General features: G+C 36.5%; 2 protein-coding genes across 2 annotated transcripts; one reads left to right on the top strand and one right to left on the bottom strand.

Annotated features, from left to right (window-relative positions):
* The first annotated feature begins 1,298 nt into the window (after positions 1–1,298).
* Positions 1,299–5,251, top strand: LOC141899766 (F-box/WD repeat-containing protein 4-like). The gene is made up of 9 exons (XM_074786279.1): positions 1,299–2,063; positions 2,357–2,449; positions 2,588–2,770; positions 2,998–3,136; positions 3,205–3,296; positions 3,370–3,435; positions 3,746–3,892; positions 3,970–4,108; positions 4,473–5,251. Exons 1-9 carry the CDS (start codon positions 1,765–1,767, stop codon positions 4,584–4,586), a joined length of 1,272 nt encoding a protein of 423 aa, XP_074642380.1. The 5' UTR covers positions 1,299–1,764; the 3' UTR covers positions 4,587–5,251.
* Positions 5,252–5,964: 713 nt separating this feature from the next.
* On the bottom strand, positions 5,965–8,902 carry LOC141900042 (N-acetyl-D-glucosamine kinase-like). The gene is made up of 10 exons (XM_074786744.1): positions 8,826–8,902; positions 8,285–8,369; positions 8,106–8,204; positions 7,856–7,997; positions 7,663–7,773; positions 7,457–7,569; positions 6,910–6,997; positions 6,629–6,723; positions 6,478–6,556; positions 5,965–6,393 (listed from the first exon to the last, which is right to left on the bottom strand). Exons 1-10 carry the CDS (start codon positions 8,873–8,875, stop codon positions 6,221–6,223), a joined length of 1,035 nt encoding a protein of 344 aa, XP_074642845.1. The 5' UTR covers positions 8,876–8,902; the 3' UTR covers positions 5,965–6,220.
* Positions 8,903–13,290: the final 4,388 nt, after the last annotated feature.

The following is a 13,290-nucleotide window of genomic DNA, read 5'->3' as shown; positions in this document are numbered from 1 at the left end:
GGGTTAGCCGTTGTAGAGAAATTCATCGTAGATGTTGAATTGGCCGATGGATAAGCCGTTGTAGAGAAATTCATCGTATATGTTGAATTGGCCGATGGATAAGCCGTTGTAGTAAAATTCGTGGTAGATGTTGAATTGACCGATGGATAAGCCGTCGTAGTAAAATTCGCGGTAGATGTTGAATTGACCGATGGATAAGCCGTCGTAGTAAAATTCGTGGTAGATGTTGAATTGACCGATGGATAAGCCGTCGTAGTAAAATTCGTGGTAGATGTTGAATTGACCGATGGATAAGCCGTCGTAGTAAAATTCGTGGTAGATGTTGAATTGACCGATGGATAAGCCGTCGTAGTAAAATTCGTGGTAGATGTTGAATTGACCGATGGATAAGCCGTCGTAGTAAAATTCGTGGTAGATGTTGAATTGACCGATGGATAAGCCGTCGTAGTAAAATTCGTGGTAGATGTTGAATTGACCGATGGATAAGCCACCGCAGTAAAATTCGTGGTAGATGTTGAATTGACCGATGGATAAGCCGTCGTAGTAAAATTCGTGGTAGATGTTGAATTGACCGATGGATAAGCCGTTGTGGTGAAATTCATCATAGAAGTTGAATTAATCGTTGGGTAAGCCGTTGTAGAGAAATTATGAACACCATTTCTTCTAAAATGTCCATCTGATGAATTAAATCGTGGCCAAAACGATGACGATCCATTTCCGGATGGCGGGTAAGCACTATTGAATTGCCTCGCGTATGCCGAAAAGGCGAGTAAGAAAAATGCCGAACTAACAACTAGCAACATTTTGTCCTGTGGAACTATTAACGATAGTGGGTAGTATCTATATGTTGTCCCTAAAGTCATGTTCCATGTACACTGATAAGCAACATCCGATAAACATGCACGTTTCACCGCGATTGTAGATACGGACAATGTTATTGTCATCTTATTACTGATTACCCTCCCTCCCCCCCCCCCCACATACACGTGACAGTTGGTGGTTGGTACGATATCGACCGGGGAGATGTACCGGGTCCACACTGACTTTTGACACTGACACTTTTTGCTTGCAAAATATTGATCATGGCATAAACGTTCAAACTGGTACCGTGAAATTTTAGCTAATATTTAGGAGGGGAGGGAAATGTCATAGGGAGGCATAGAGAATTTTTCGGTCCAATCGGGCAATGCGAGCCAGTGGACCCTTATCTTGATGTCTTGGATTATTTTCGGTGCGGATAAATTACCGAATCCTCCATAGTTTTAACTAAAAGTTCAGTTCATTACCGGTACCACTATTTATCTCTCTGTCGAAGCATAAGTAACAAATCTTAAAATCTTTTTTTTCGAATACCCAGCAACCCGGTAGAATTTTACGGGCATTTTGTTACAATTTTCTTGGCGTCAAAAACAGGTACTTTTCATGTATGAAGAAACTTGTTTTCGAACTTGTTTTCTAGAAACTTATCCATTTGAAATTTCGACAAGCGCGGACGAAAATTTTGGCATGGTATCGTGGCAATACATGTATTTTGGATTTGTTGAAGACGCCGTATGGTATCTAGTCTTTACCCAAAACCATTACATCTGTTACTGAACGATTTAGTCAAAATGGAATCCTGTGGATTTGCATCATAAATTTCCCAAATTTCGACATATTTTTCTTACTGAGCAACATCTACAATGGTTAATCACAGCAGTCGAATAAACAAGATAGTAGTAAAGCGTCCAGATCGCCTGTCCTGGGCTTTAAAGCCGTCCAAAAATGACTTTAGGAAAAGAATATGCTGGACGCCTGAATTTGGTGACCCTTCCTGAACTTGTTTTACTGCATATATTCTCGTATTGTGATCTGAAGACATTAGCTGATCTTTGCCAAGTGTGTCAGCATTTTAACCGATTAGCGAACGAAGATCGGTTATGGCGCAATCTCTACCAAACTTTGACAGTGGCTGATGCCCTGAACCCTTGTCATGAGACAATCATCGATGATTTGAGTGTTGTTGTTGTTGATGGAAATGTTGATATCCATGATCATATTCCTGAGAGACCGTCATCCACCAGGTAATGCTTCATTGCATTTAACTATGCCTTATTATTGAACTCTCTTGAATTTGCTTGTTATAATCAAGTGGCAATATGATAAAAAGTTCATTCAATTCTTATTGGTATATATTATGTATTCAATGTATTTATATACTTGAGTTATTATCTATTCAATGCATTTATATACTTGAATTATTTACCCGCCATACATTATCGTGTTATTGTGTCATATCATTAAAAAAATTTATATTTTTTTGATATAATAAACTAATAATAATAATATGATAAAAAGTTCATTCAATTCTTACTAGGTGCGAAAAGACAATTAAAGAAAAATGTAGAATTTGCTTCAATTGGAATAGAGGCAGATTCCAGGAACAGAAGCTGATTACTGAATACATTAGGTAATAGTTTCTAATTAATCTGTATTACCTAGTCACTTCAAGGAGGTAATAAAATGCTCAGATGTGTATTAAACATCAACGTTCAGGTTCATTATGTCTGAACTAATTGATTTAATATGAAATATTCTTTTATTACAGACAGATGCCACATCTGGAGTTGGAAAATGATTTGATATATATTTCTAGTCGTAATGAGCTAAGCTGTCGTGAACGTTTATCAAATGGTCGATTACAACGAACTAATATGTGTTTATACAGGGGTCACTCAGGAGATATCACTTGTTTCAGTGTATGTGACAATAATCTTGTCAGTGCTGATGTGTAAGTATTTCTTGTACCAATAATTGATAGAATATCTCATTGAGTCCAGGATCCAGTTCCACAGTTGTGAGTTAGAGCCAACTCTTGAGATAGAATCAGTTAATTTTCAATGAGTTAACTCTGAGTTAAATGTTAACTCACAACTGTGGAACTGGGTCCAGAATGATAATTACAATATTCATGCTACTATGATAAAGATAAAGGGCCAACGAAAATTTTCATTTCAGAAAAGGTACTATAATCGGTTGGAACAAGGCAACTTCTTCTCTTGAATGGAAAATAATCTGTGAATCAAATAGTGAAGTTAGTGCAATAGATTGTTGCAGGGATATTACCGTGGCTGGAACTAGGAATGAAACCGTCAAGGTATTTCCGATATTCCATTGAAAGCTTGAATGTGACTCCATTTATTAGTCATGTTTTGCATTTCATAGGTCCTGGTTAAAAATGATGAAAGCGTATCAGTTCGCCACAATATAATTACTAGTGATCGTGTATGGGCATTGAAAATCAATCCAAACGGAAAGTATGTACACAGCACAAACTGATCTAAAACCACTGGTAATTTCATAATGCAGATATTTTATTTGAATTTCTAGCAAAATTGTCTGTGGAACCGCTGGTTTGAATGGGATCTCTCCACTACGGATTTGGGATTTAGAAAGGTAATTTAAATAGCTTATCCAGCATTTAAATCTTGTTATAAAGAAATCCTAGGGACCATCTAAAAACTTAGTTGTATCCGATACGGCTTCATTATCCTCTACCATTGAAACCAAAGGATCACCAGGGGAATAACAAATTTTTTGGCTGGCACATGAACATTTATTGGTTGTAATCGATACTTCATTAAAATGGGATGCACGGGGTTTGACTGTACAGTATGAATGCTTTATTTGGATTAGTTAAAAAATAACTTGTTATTTAAAGTCAACTTTTACGTAGATTGATGAATGTACCAGTATATATTTTCAGTGGTTTATTAGAGAGCACAATCGTAGATCAGCCGGTGAATGGAGCTGGAATTTTAGACGTTATATTTGATGATCCGGTAACTATGTATACGTGCGGTTATGATACATGTATCAAGCAGTGGGATCTACGATCTAATTCTAATCAGACGTAAGGCATTTTCTAGAAACGTAACGTAGAAAACCACGGTTTTATGTTTATTTAATCCTATTTATAAATTATTTCAGGGTTAGGTTGTGGGAAGATCCAGATGATGTAAGTGTGTACTGTATAAAATCCCGCACTCCTTACTCAATTGTCAGTGGTACTGCACGGCATGGGTTGTCCCGATTATGGGACAAACGCATGACATCTAAACCAGTAAAGGTGAGTTAGTTTCCTTTGAAGAGCTTCTGTCTAGAATATTCAATAGAAATCACAAAATCTAAACAATACTCCAAGTGCCTCAGAGTCAATTGCCTCGGTTTATCACGTGCCTTGAAAAAATATTTCTAGGTTCATTTGCAGATGAAATGTTGGCATTTAAACACAATATGAATGACACATTTAGATAATTTCTGATTAATAGATATCTAGGAAATTAAAATTTCATTCTGAAAAAAAAATGTGTTAGTGATCCACATCACTCTGGCTGCATCAGAATTCGCTTACCTCGAAAAAATGTATTGGTCCTTGGAGGTAGCGGAGTTTTGTTTTACATGTCTGTTATGTAAATTTCAATTATTTCCAGATGTATTATCCAAAGAAGATACGCAGCCCAGTATATGCACTGGATTATACTACAGAATATTTATATTTAGCACTGGACAAAGGAATACACTTGTTAGACTTCACGGGTTATTAGATCTTAAGCACTCTCCCTACCACGTCATATGAATGATCTCAGAAATCGAAAAATATATCTTTTTCAAAAGTTTGCTCATTAAAAAGTTAAGATAGTTCATCCCGAGCAAGAATAGCCATTAAATTCTTCATGATAATAATTCACGCTAATCATCAATTGCTTTTTAATGGAAAGAGTCGAGATATAGTTCGAATGATACGCATGAAAATATTTCCTGATTTCCAATTTTTGATGATCCTGCCCTATGCATGCGTACACTGTACATACAATTTGAACAGTCCCTTCCATCATCAACTGAAATATGGTTCTACAGATAAAATATGTTCATACATGTTAAGTGTTGTAAATCAAAACTATTAATAAGTGCAAATGGTGTAGAACCAATACTAAAAAGGGTTGTTTGCTATCAAATTCATATTTTTTAGTATTTTAATGAATGTGAATTTTAGTCAACGAAATACTTCAGTTATAAACGGAAAAGGCAGGGAATTTGTTTTTTGGTTTCGAGTGGTAGAAGAATTTTGTGCAGGATATGTGATGTATTGAAAATTAAAACCCGTTTGTTGTGTGTCAATTAGTTATGTATAAGATCTATTTATTATATATAATTTAATTTGTATAGTATAAATGGCATGCAGCGAATTCTAAAATAAACTTATTATATATACCGGTAGACGAAATCGTATTTTGTTCGCTTTGTTTTTGTGTCTTCGTCAAGTCACTGTCTTTTACAGGGTTCAGATATAAGGAATTTTGAAGGAGAAAATTTCAAGGTAGCGAATCACTTTCATACCAATTACTGCAGACTTCCCCTGAATCAGTACTGTTAGTTTTGGTAAACCGGTCATGCAGTGGTTTTGTAAGCTTATTTTTATCCTATAAACTACCTTAACTTGGTTTCTAATTCAGAAGCCACCTAATTGGGGAAAGAAAACAGCCTGGTCCTAACTGTATCGATTTAGGGATAGTCAATTGTACAACTATGAACAAGACAAAATATTCATTTATATATATATGTAATTGCCTATTCCTCAAAATTGAAGCAGTTTTGGGCACCTAGTTCAAATCAATGGAGTTTCAAGCACCGTTAAAAACATTTTCTGTTTTGAAGGAGGCGTAGGGAGCCTGTTAAAGTTTTCCTCTAGAGGATTGGATACTAGTAGACTCCTTTCTTAGCACACTACATGTATAAGTAATAAACTAAGTACCGGACACATCTACAGCTGTCGAAATGACGTGTACTACATTGTATTTCAAATATCACAGCAAATCATGATATTTAGTATCGTAATGAAATTAACAAGGGAAGACACTATTTATATGACCAAGATGATTAGTCCTATTGACAAAAATCAAGATCACACTAAATTCCAGTATTTAGAAAATTATAGGCATTTATTCGGATACAGTATATGTTCATTAAAAATGTAAATAGTACAACCACACCAATCAAATAACAATCAAAATCTGATTCTTATTGTGGCTATTGTGTCCAGTCCAACCCGATCATAGATTATATTAGCACATTATGAGATTAAAGGTCGAGTAAATATCTGCACTATGAACAGATCACAGATCTAATTCAGTGCATAATTTCAATCTGCTGAAGGTAATACACAGTACAGCTCAAATTACTAAGCTTTATAATGATATAAGAGTTTAGTGTTTTTATCATAATCCAGACTGATTGGTTCTTCTATTGATTTAGAAGCTAAATATGCTGCTCCTAGTGCTCCCGAGCAGGTGAGACGGTACATAGTCACTTCATTTACTTTCGGTTCCCTCCACGACAATCCTTCGATAAAACCTACAGAAAAGAAGATGGAGAATCACTAATCATATAGGAAGCACTGCTATTGTCAACATCAGAAACTTTATCGACGCTTTATACCTTCTTGAAGTAACTCCCAACTCTTCCAAACTGAGCCATTGATGAGAACATGCAAACCACCAGGATTTTTCAAAGTTCCCTAAAAATGTATTATCTATTTTAGATGATGATATATGTGTCTATAACCAATAATTGCAAAGAGGTTGTTTACCAGGGTAGCCTTCCGATGGACTGCCCATATATGTTTGCCCAGATATTTCCCTGCTTCTTTCATAATGTGGAAACAAAGACTATCATTTTTTCCCTCTGTAAAAAAAGGAAAAGAAGGTTTATAAAGTAATAGATTCATAAAATCGTATACAAAAATAACATACTGCATCGTTTTTGCATTTTTGATGGCAATCATTTTCATATCATTCTTTGTCACTGAAAATGGCAGGATTAGCAAAGCTATCACATTCGGTACCCATATGTTAAATAAATAGTGCTTACCGAGAGCTAACACTTCGCAAAATCCAGCAATATTCTTTTTGTCGAAGTGAGTATATAAATGTTCCAGAATATCCGCTTGCTCATTCATCTGCAAAATGAAGCTAAACACATTTATTGCGCTCTTTTCAAAAAGGCTGAGCTGTTTTTTTGGCCAATTGGGGGTAGCCTAGAATTCAAACACCCTGGTAGGAACAATGTGGAGTGACTGATAATATACCAAAGAATTTACATACAGTAAAGAAACCAATGTTTTAAGCAATTCAGACATTATAATCCATTTTCTCATTACCGAAAGATAATTATAATCTTTTTTATTTTTAGTATTCTTTATTTAGCTAATAAACATGAATTATATATAATAAAGTAGTACATACATGATTTTTAACATATTTATTAGAAGGGTGAACCTGTTAAAAGTTTTAGTTTGTAGCAACAGGTACCCAAATACACACTTCACTCTCACCCTCACGTTCATACTTTCTCACACTGGCTTAATATCTAAGTCATTTCATCATATCACTGGGATAAGCCATTCATACTTATTTACCTTGAAATACTTATACATAGCTTCTTTTACGAATGTGATGTCATATTCAGAGGGATTTAAGCCATCAATATGATCAAATACTGTCTTCATTGCAGTGTAAGAGATCCAATATGCTTATAAATAAAGGTAAGTCAGAGATCTCAATGTACAAATTGACCTGCAAGATACAAATATTGTAGCTCACCAGAATCGATGATAATACATACCACTTCCTTCATCTCCGAGCATATTCCCCCATCCTCCACAGTTATACAAACTCCCATCATCATTTTTCAACAGACAATTTGAGCCAGTACCGGCAATAATGTTGATACCACCTTAACCAGAAAAGAATCATAAGCCGAATATTTTTCAAAAATAAACGAGTAAGTAAACAAAAACGTAAGTACCGGGATCTACCATTTTTGAAAGCGGTCGCCAGAGCACCATCAGTATCATTACAAACAAACACATTTTCAAAGAAATTTGGGAACGACTCCGACATAAGTTTCTTTATCTTGACCTTAGTTATTTCATTATCTACTCCACTCAAAGCTAATCCCTGTAATATACCGCAATGATCAGATGAATACATCAATACATCAGCTCAAAACACATATCAATAGCTTATTCTTAATGATGCACGATGCTAAAGTATTAGTTTTCTTACAATTGCCTTCACTGGTAGTTCCATGGGTATTTTAGAAATTCGTTTGACATCCATAACCATATCAACAATGCGATTAACACATTCTTCTAAGCCAATTTGCTAAAATGCAAAACGAGAAAATGACTACCATACACTTAACTCAAAAATTGATCTCAGTAAAATTCGCTTGGACAACATACCCATTGGTTAGTACCAAGGCCAACACCTTCAGCAATAATAGTGCCATCTTTAGTCATCAATACAACCTTTGAATGAGTTCCACCTCTGAAAATAAAAATATTTCTTTCAATTAATATGTGGATAACTATGTCTCTAGGGCAAAGTTCCATTATCAGTCAGTAGACTTTTTGCGAATTAAGTGAAATTGATTGTCAGTAAGTAAGTTGAAAAAAGAAAACCACATGATGATCGAACAAAAATAAAATGAAATAGTGCAGTACATTATCAGTTCTGGCAACTGACTGTCAATCAGGCTACAGTGTACACTACATCTTCACTGTAGAATACATACTGCCAATATTATCTCTTCACAACAAATCATTGTGGTTGATACTTGGAGGGAATGATGATCATGATGACACTGACTACTGACAGAACGACAACAACGTTGTCGTTAGAACTTGACGCTTAAAACAAATTTTACAATGAAACTTCGAGCAAATAATTAAAGATAGGATAGCAAACAATCCAAGGGACGTATAAAATATATTTAAAACTTACCCCTCGATACCAACAAATATATCTTTTTCTAAGATACCATCGACTTCCATTTCTTCGTTGAATCTGGGCCGCCGGTGTGTCATCGACCTTGAGAGCGACTCTCGTGTTAACCGAACTTGTGTGCCTGTGCCTGAATATCAATGTTGTCAGGTTCGAACCCTGAACCCAGTAACTCTTACATCGATATACTTTCTTCGTTATTCATTATTATATCTTAAATAGATTAAGAAGTTGAACTTTTTTTTCATAAATCTGGGCCCTGATGCCTGGCTGACTACCAAACAAATAATGCGTGAACTTCTAATAGAACTAAAATAGTGAACTTCTAATAGATCCACGTTTAAACAACTTTGCTTTAGAGTCTGAATTTGGCCTTACGTGAAGTGAGCATGTAATTCCAGCCTCGTATTCAGATATTGTGTATACACACTGAACAGCTGCATGTAGCCTACTGGTTGATGTGAAATGTATAACTCGGCATGACGGAGCGATGATGTATATATAGTGCAGCATCAGATACTGTAAATGCATGGCTAATCCTTCCCAGAATATTTCTAAATATGATGAAGTAAAATCCGCAAACCTATTCTATCTAATGAAAATATTAGCCTATACCCAACTCTCAGATCTCAAGGAAAATTTGGCAGTGTATTTCCAGTGGACTGAAACATTAGTCTTCGAATAAATTGGTCAATCAATGCAAATAACCATAGAATAGCGATATACGATAGATGGACATTTCCATTAATACTGAATATTTTGGAATTAGGCCTATTCATTGAAAAATGATTTCGACTTATTCCAAAGTTGAGTATTTTGATGTCACCATACGATCCATGCACCTCAGTCGGTCTTGGGAGAGTAAAAGAGACTTTCAACATTTTTTAGGAAATAGTTATCGGACAATCAATTTCACGGATTGGTTAAATGATCCAAAGTAAAAAGACTTGATTATCGGCGCAAGGCTGTACATAATATCCTACTGTTTCCACAGGTTAAAGGTGTATTAGTTGAACTCGATCCCTAACTGACCAGCTTGAGTACGATCCTTTAGATAAGACCCGATCAGCCATCAAAAACAAAAGCAGCGAGTGGCCGAAGGCGTCGTCTCCTAGACCGAAATTTCCTACAAATTTTCTGGTTTTATTTGATTTCTAATAATACGTAGTCAGCGGTTCAGTTCTACAGTTCTGGATCCAGTTCTACTGAGTTTTGAATCCAATTGTTCCACAGTTGCATAAGCTGCTCAAAGTCTGCAACTGGTGAACAAACAGAATCAAATTATCGGCGTAAAATCAAACAGACTTTTATTTACAGCAAATTTTCAAGACCCTAACCTTGGGGTGACACGAGACAGTTGTTTCTTAATAAGAAAAATTAGAAAATCATTAGACACATTTTTTCATCATGCCTAGAACTGAAGAGGGACCAATTGTTGTTCAAATAATCATCATTTGGGTAGATTGTTGGTAGGTCCTCGAGCTGCATTTGAAAAAATCACAAATAAGCGTCTCAAGTCACCCCGATTTACGGTATGTTAAATTGGCCACAAAACTAAGTAGACTGGTGTAGCCTGGGCATCGGCGCTTTCCAACGTGAAGGCACCCCTTAATAGAAAATCAACTATCGTTCCGTTTGCAGGATTCGAATCTAATGGCATTTCGGTGGCAATAATTTCATTCTTTGACTTCTCGGCGGGAATGTCAAGTTACTTGTCATTGGTCAGTATTGTGAAATATGACGTCACACCGGTGTCGGTATATAAGGCCCGGTCACGGGGTCACTCTTTCCAGTTCGGCCATTTTCCGGTATGCTAAACTGCGTCCATTTTATTTTTTTCTGTCGATGAAATGTTTCTTGATTGATTTGATATCTTGGTATTAATTATTCTTTTATTAATATTGCAGCAGCAGCAGCAGCAGCAGCAGCAGCAGCAGCAGCAGCAGCAGCAGCAGCAGCAGCAGCAGCAGCAGCAGCAGCAGCAGCAGCAGCAGCAGCAGCAGCAGCAGCAGCAGCAGCAGCAGCAGCAGCAGCAGCAGCAGCAGCAGCAGCAGCAGCAGCAGCAGCAGCAGCAGCAGCAGCAGCAGCAGCAGCAGCAGCAGCAGCAGCAGCAGCAGCAGCAGCAGCAGCAGCAGCAATCAGAGAACCTACAACAAGAAGAACAGTCTACAACAGAGCCTTCTACAACAGAACATTCTAAAACAGAACATTCTACAACAGAACCTTCGACAACCGTGAGAAGCTTCTACAACAGAACCTTCTACAACAGAACCTTCGACAACCGAACCTTCGACAACCGTGAGAACCTTCTACGGAACCTACAACAACGTCGACAACTAACTACAAAAACTACAACAATCATGTCATGTAACTTTTTATTCGACGTGCTGAAATCCGTACAGGTCGAGGTGCTGAAAAATGGCGGGGCACTCGACCTGTTCCTCAATTTAAGTAAGTTTTTACTCATTACCTTATCTCAATTAGTATGCCTCAAATATCTCAATTATTTATCTTGGTTATCTCAAATCCACAACATATCTAGCACAAATCTCTGAAATTTAATTTAAATAGTTCTCGAATCCGAAATCTTAAACTAGAATATCTAAACTGCTAAACACTTATCCAATTCTAATCAGATAATTTTTTTATTCATTTGAATACCTCAGTCAGTTTGAAAGTTTAATCATTTCAACTCTTAATCTCAAAAGTGATCACAAAAATATCGACGTTTCAATATCTCAAGTATATATTTTTTTTCAATTTTGCTGATCTTAAATATTTCATTCTAGGAAGAATCTCAATTATTCTATTGAAAAGTAAAAAAATTTAGAAACATTCAATAAGGAAAGACAATTATTTCTATATCTGCATTGAAACAGAAAATTAACTGCAGTAATTACGATAAAACTATCCTTGATGTCTCGACATAGAATTTCCTTTCCGTCTCTCGACACAAATATTCGCGGAACAAAATTGAATTGAATTTGATAGAATGTGACACTGATGGATGGGATTTATTATAATGATGCAAAAACCTATTTCCGGGTCCAAATTTGACGTGCCGTTTGTAAGGAATTTCCATCATGCGCTCCAAGCATGTATCATTGATGCTGTTTAATTCCTTTCAGAAAACAGCAAATAAACAGTTTGAAACTGTTTAATTGATAATAGGCCTCAGTCATCATTGACATCATTAGCTGGGACGCCACGGGTGGTGGGCGAGTCCTCCCTCCGCCCGGTCCAGACCGTATCAGGGCCCGGGCGCTGGCGCTGGGGCTGGCCACAGGCACTTGAATATGGGCTTTGATAATGGATAAATATTTGATAATTTACCCGCGATACGTTAATCCTACTTTAATAGATCGCCATGTTTTATAATAAATTTACCCATGATGCAACGCGCGCCAGTCGTTTAGCTATACTATACAGAAAGGCTGGAAACGATCCTATCTCCGTAATGCTTAAATCTACCCGCAGTTATCGGGACAGATGACGTCACAGCAATCCCGAAGAGGCATCGCAAATTTTCAAAAATCAATTTTGTTGCCATTTAAAATCTTTAATGGAGCTAAAACAGTGTCAATGTTTCCAAAAAAATCATCTACAATTGAAATTATGGGCGCTCCTATATTTCAGGATTAAAATTGACACTAAGGACGTACTTCGGCAATCATCGGCAGTGTTCGGCTGTCCCGATAACTGCGGGTAGATTTAAGCATTACGGAGATAGGATCGTTTCCAGCCTTTCTGTATAGTATAGCTAAACGACCGGCGCGCGTTGCATCATGGGTAAATTTATTATAAAACATGGCGATCTATTAAAGTAGGATTAACGTATCGCTGGTAAATTATCAAATATTTATCCATTATCAAAGCCCATATTCAAGTGCCTGTGGGCTGGCTCTGGCATATGCACCACCCACACGGCCTACATACAAATAACCAAGGCCTCCTATGTGAAGTTTGAATTTGAAACTCATCATTGCGAGTCAGGCCGAAATGTTTGATTGTTCGTTGAGTTTGAAACTCATCGATATTGCAAGTTAGAAAATGTTTCGATTTTGTTGAAAGAATTATTTTCAATTAGGCCTAAAAAGCTACGGTAGGTACCAGACCCAAATATTTATCCATTCATAAGCCTAGCAACCCTAACCTAGTGTTTTTCCAGCCTATGAGCGTTTTTTTCCTGCGGGGAAGTAGCTGTCATTATATTGACAGTGTCAGTGAATTATTCCGGTGATGGATTCAATATTCGAGGGGTAAGTAGTGATTCATTTGAAATATCTCATAAATATCGGTATATGTGAAATAGGCCTAGATTCCGATTATTATTCATTATTCACTGTTTAATGGTGTTATGTTTTATAATTGAATGAAAATATATTTGATATTTTGTAGTAAATGGTTTTGATTGATTTATATGAAGTCACCTGGTTGAGGGAGAAAGTTTGAATAATTGCGCAAC

Source organism: Tubulanus polymorphus, chromosome 2 (assembly GCF_964204645.1).
Source record: "Tubulanus polymorphus chromosome 2, tnTubPoly1.2, whole genome shotgun sequence".
Lineage (NCBI taxonomy): Eukaryota > Metazoa > Nemertea > Palaeonemertea > Tubulaniformes > Tubulanidae > Tubulanus > Tubulanus polymorphus.
This window is presented reverse-complemented; position numbering and strand designations above follow the sequence as displayed.

Coding starts and splice junctions, on each gene's coding strand:
- LOC141899766 (XM_074786279.1), top strand. CDS start 1,765: ATGACTTTAGGAAAAGAATATGCTGGACGCCTGAATTTGGTGACCCTT. Junction 3,297..3,369: donor AAAATCAATCCAAACGGAAA/GTATGTACACAG, acceptor TTGAATTTCTAG/CAAAATTGTCTGTGGAACCG. Junction 4,109..4,472: donor TGACATCTAAACCAGTAAAG/GTGAGTTAGTTT, acceptor AATTATTTCCAG/ATGTATTATCCAAAGAAGAT.
- LOC141900042 (XM_074786744.1), bottom strand. CDS start 8,875: ATGGAAGTCGATGGTATCTTAGAAAAAGATATATTTGTTGGTATCGAG. Junction 8,205..8,284: donor GCCTTGGTACTAACCAATGG/GTATGTTGTCCA, acceptor TTTGCATTTTAG/CAAATTGGCTTAGAAGAATG. Junction 7,774..7,855: donor GGCGACCGCTTTCAAAAATG/GTAGATCCCGGT, acceptor TTTCTGGTTAAG/GTGGTATCAACATTATTGCC.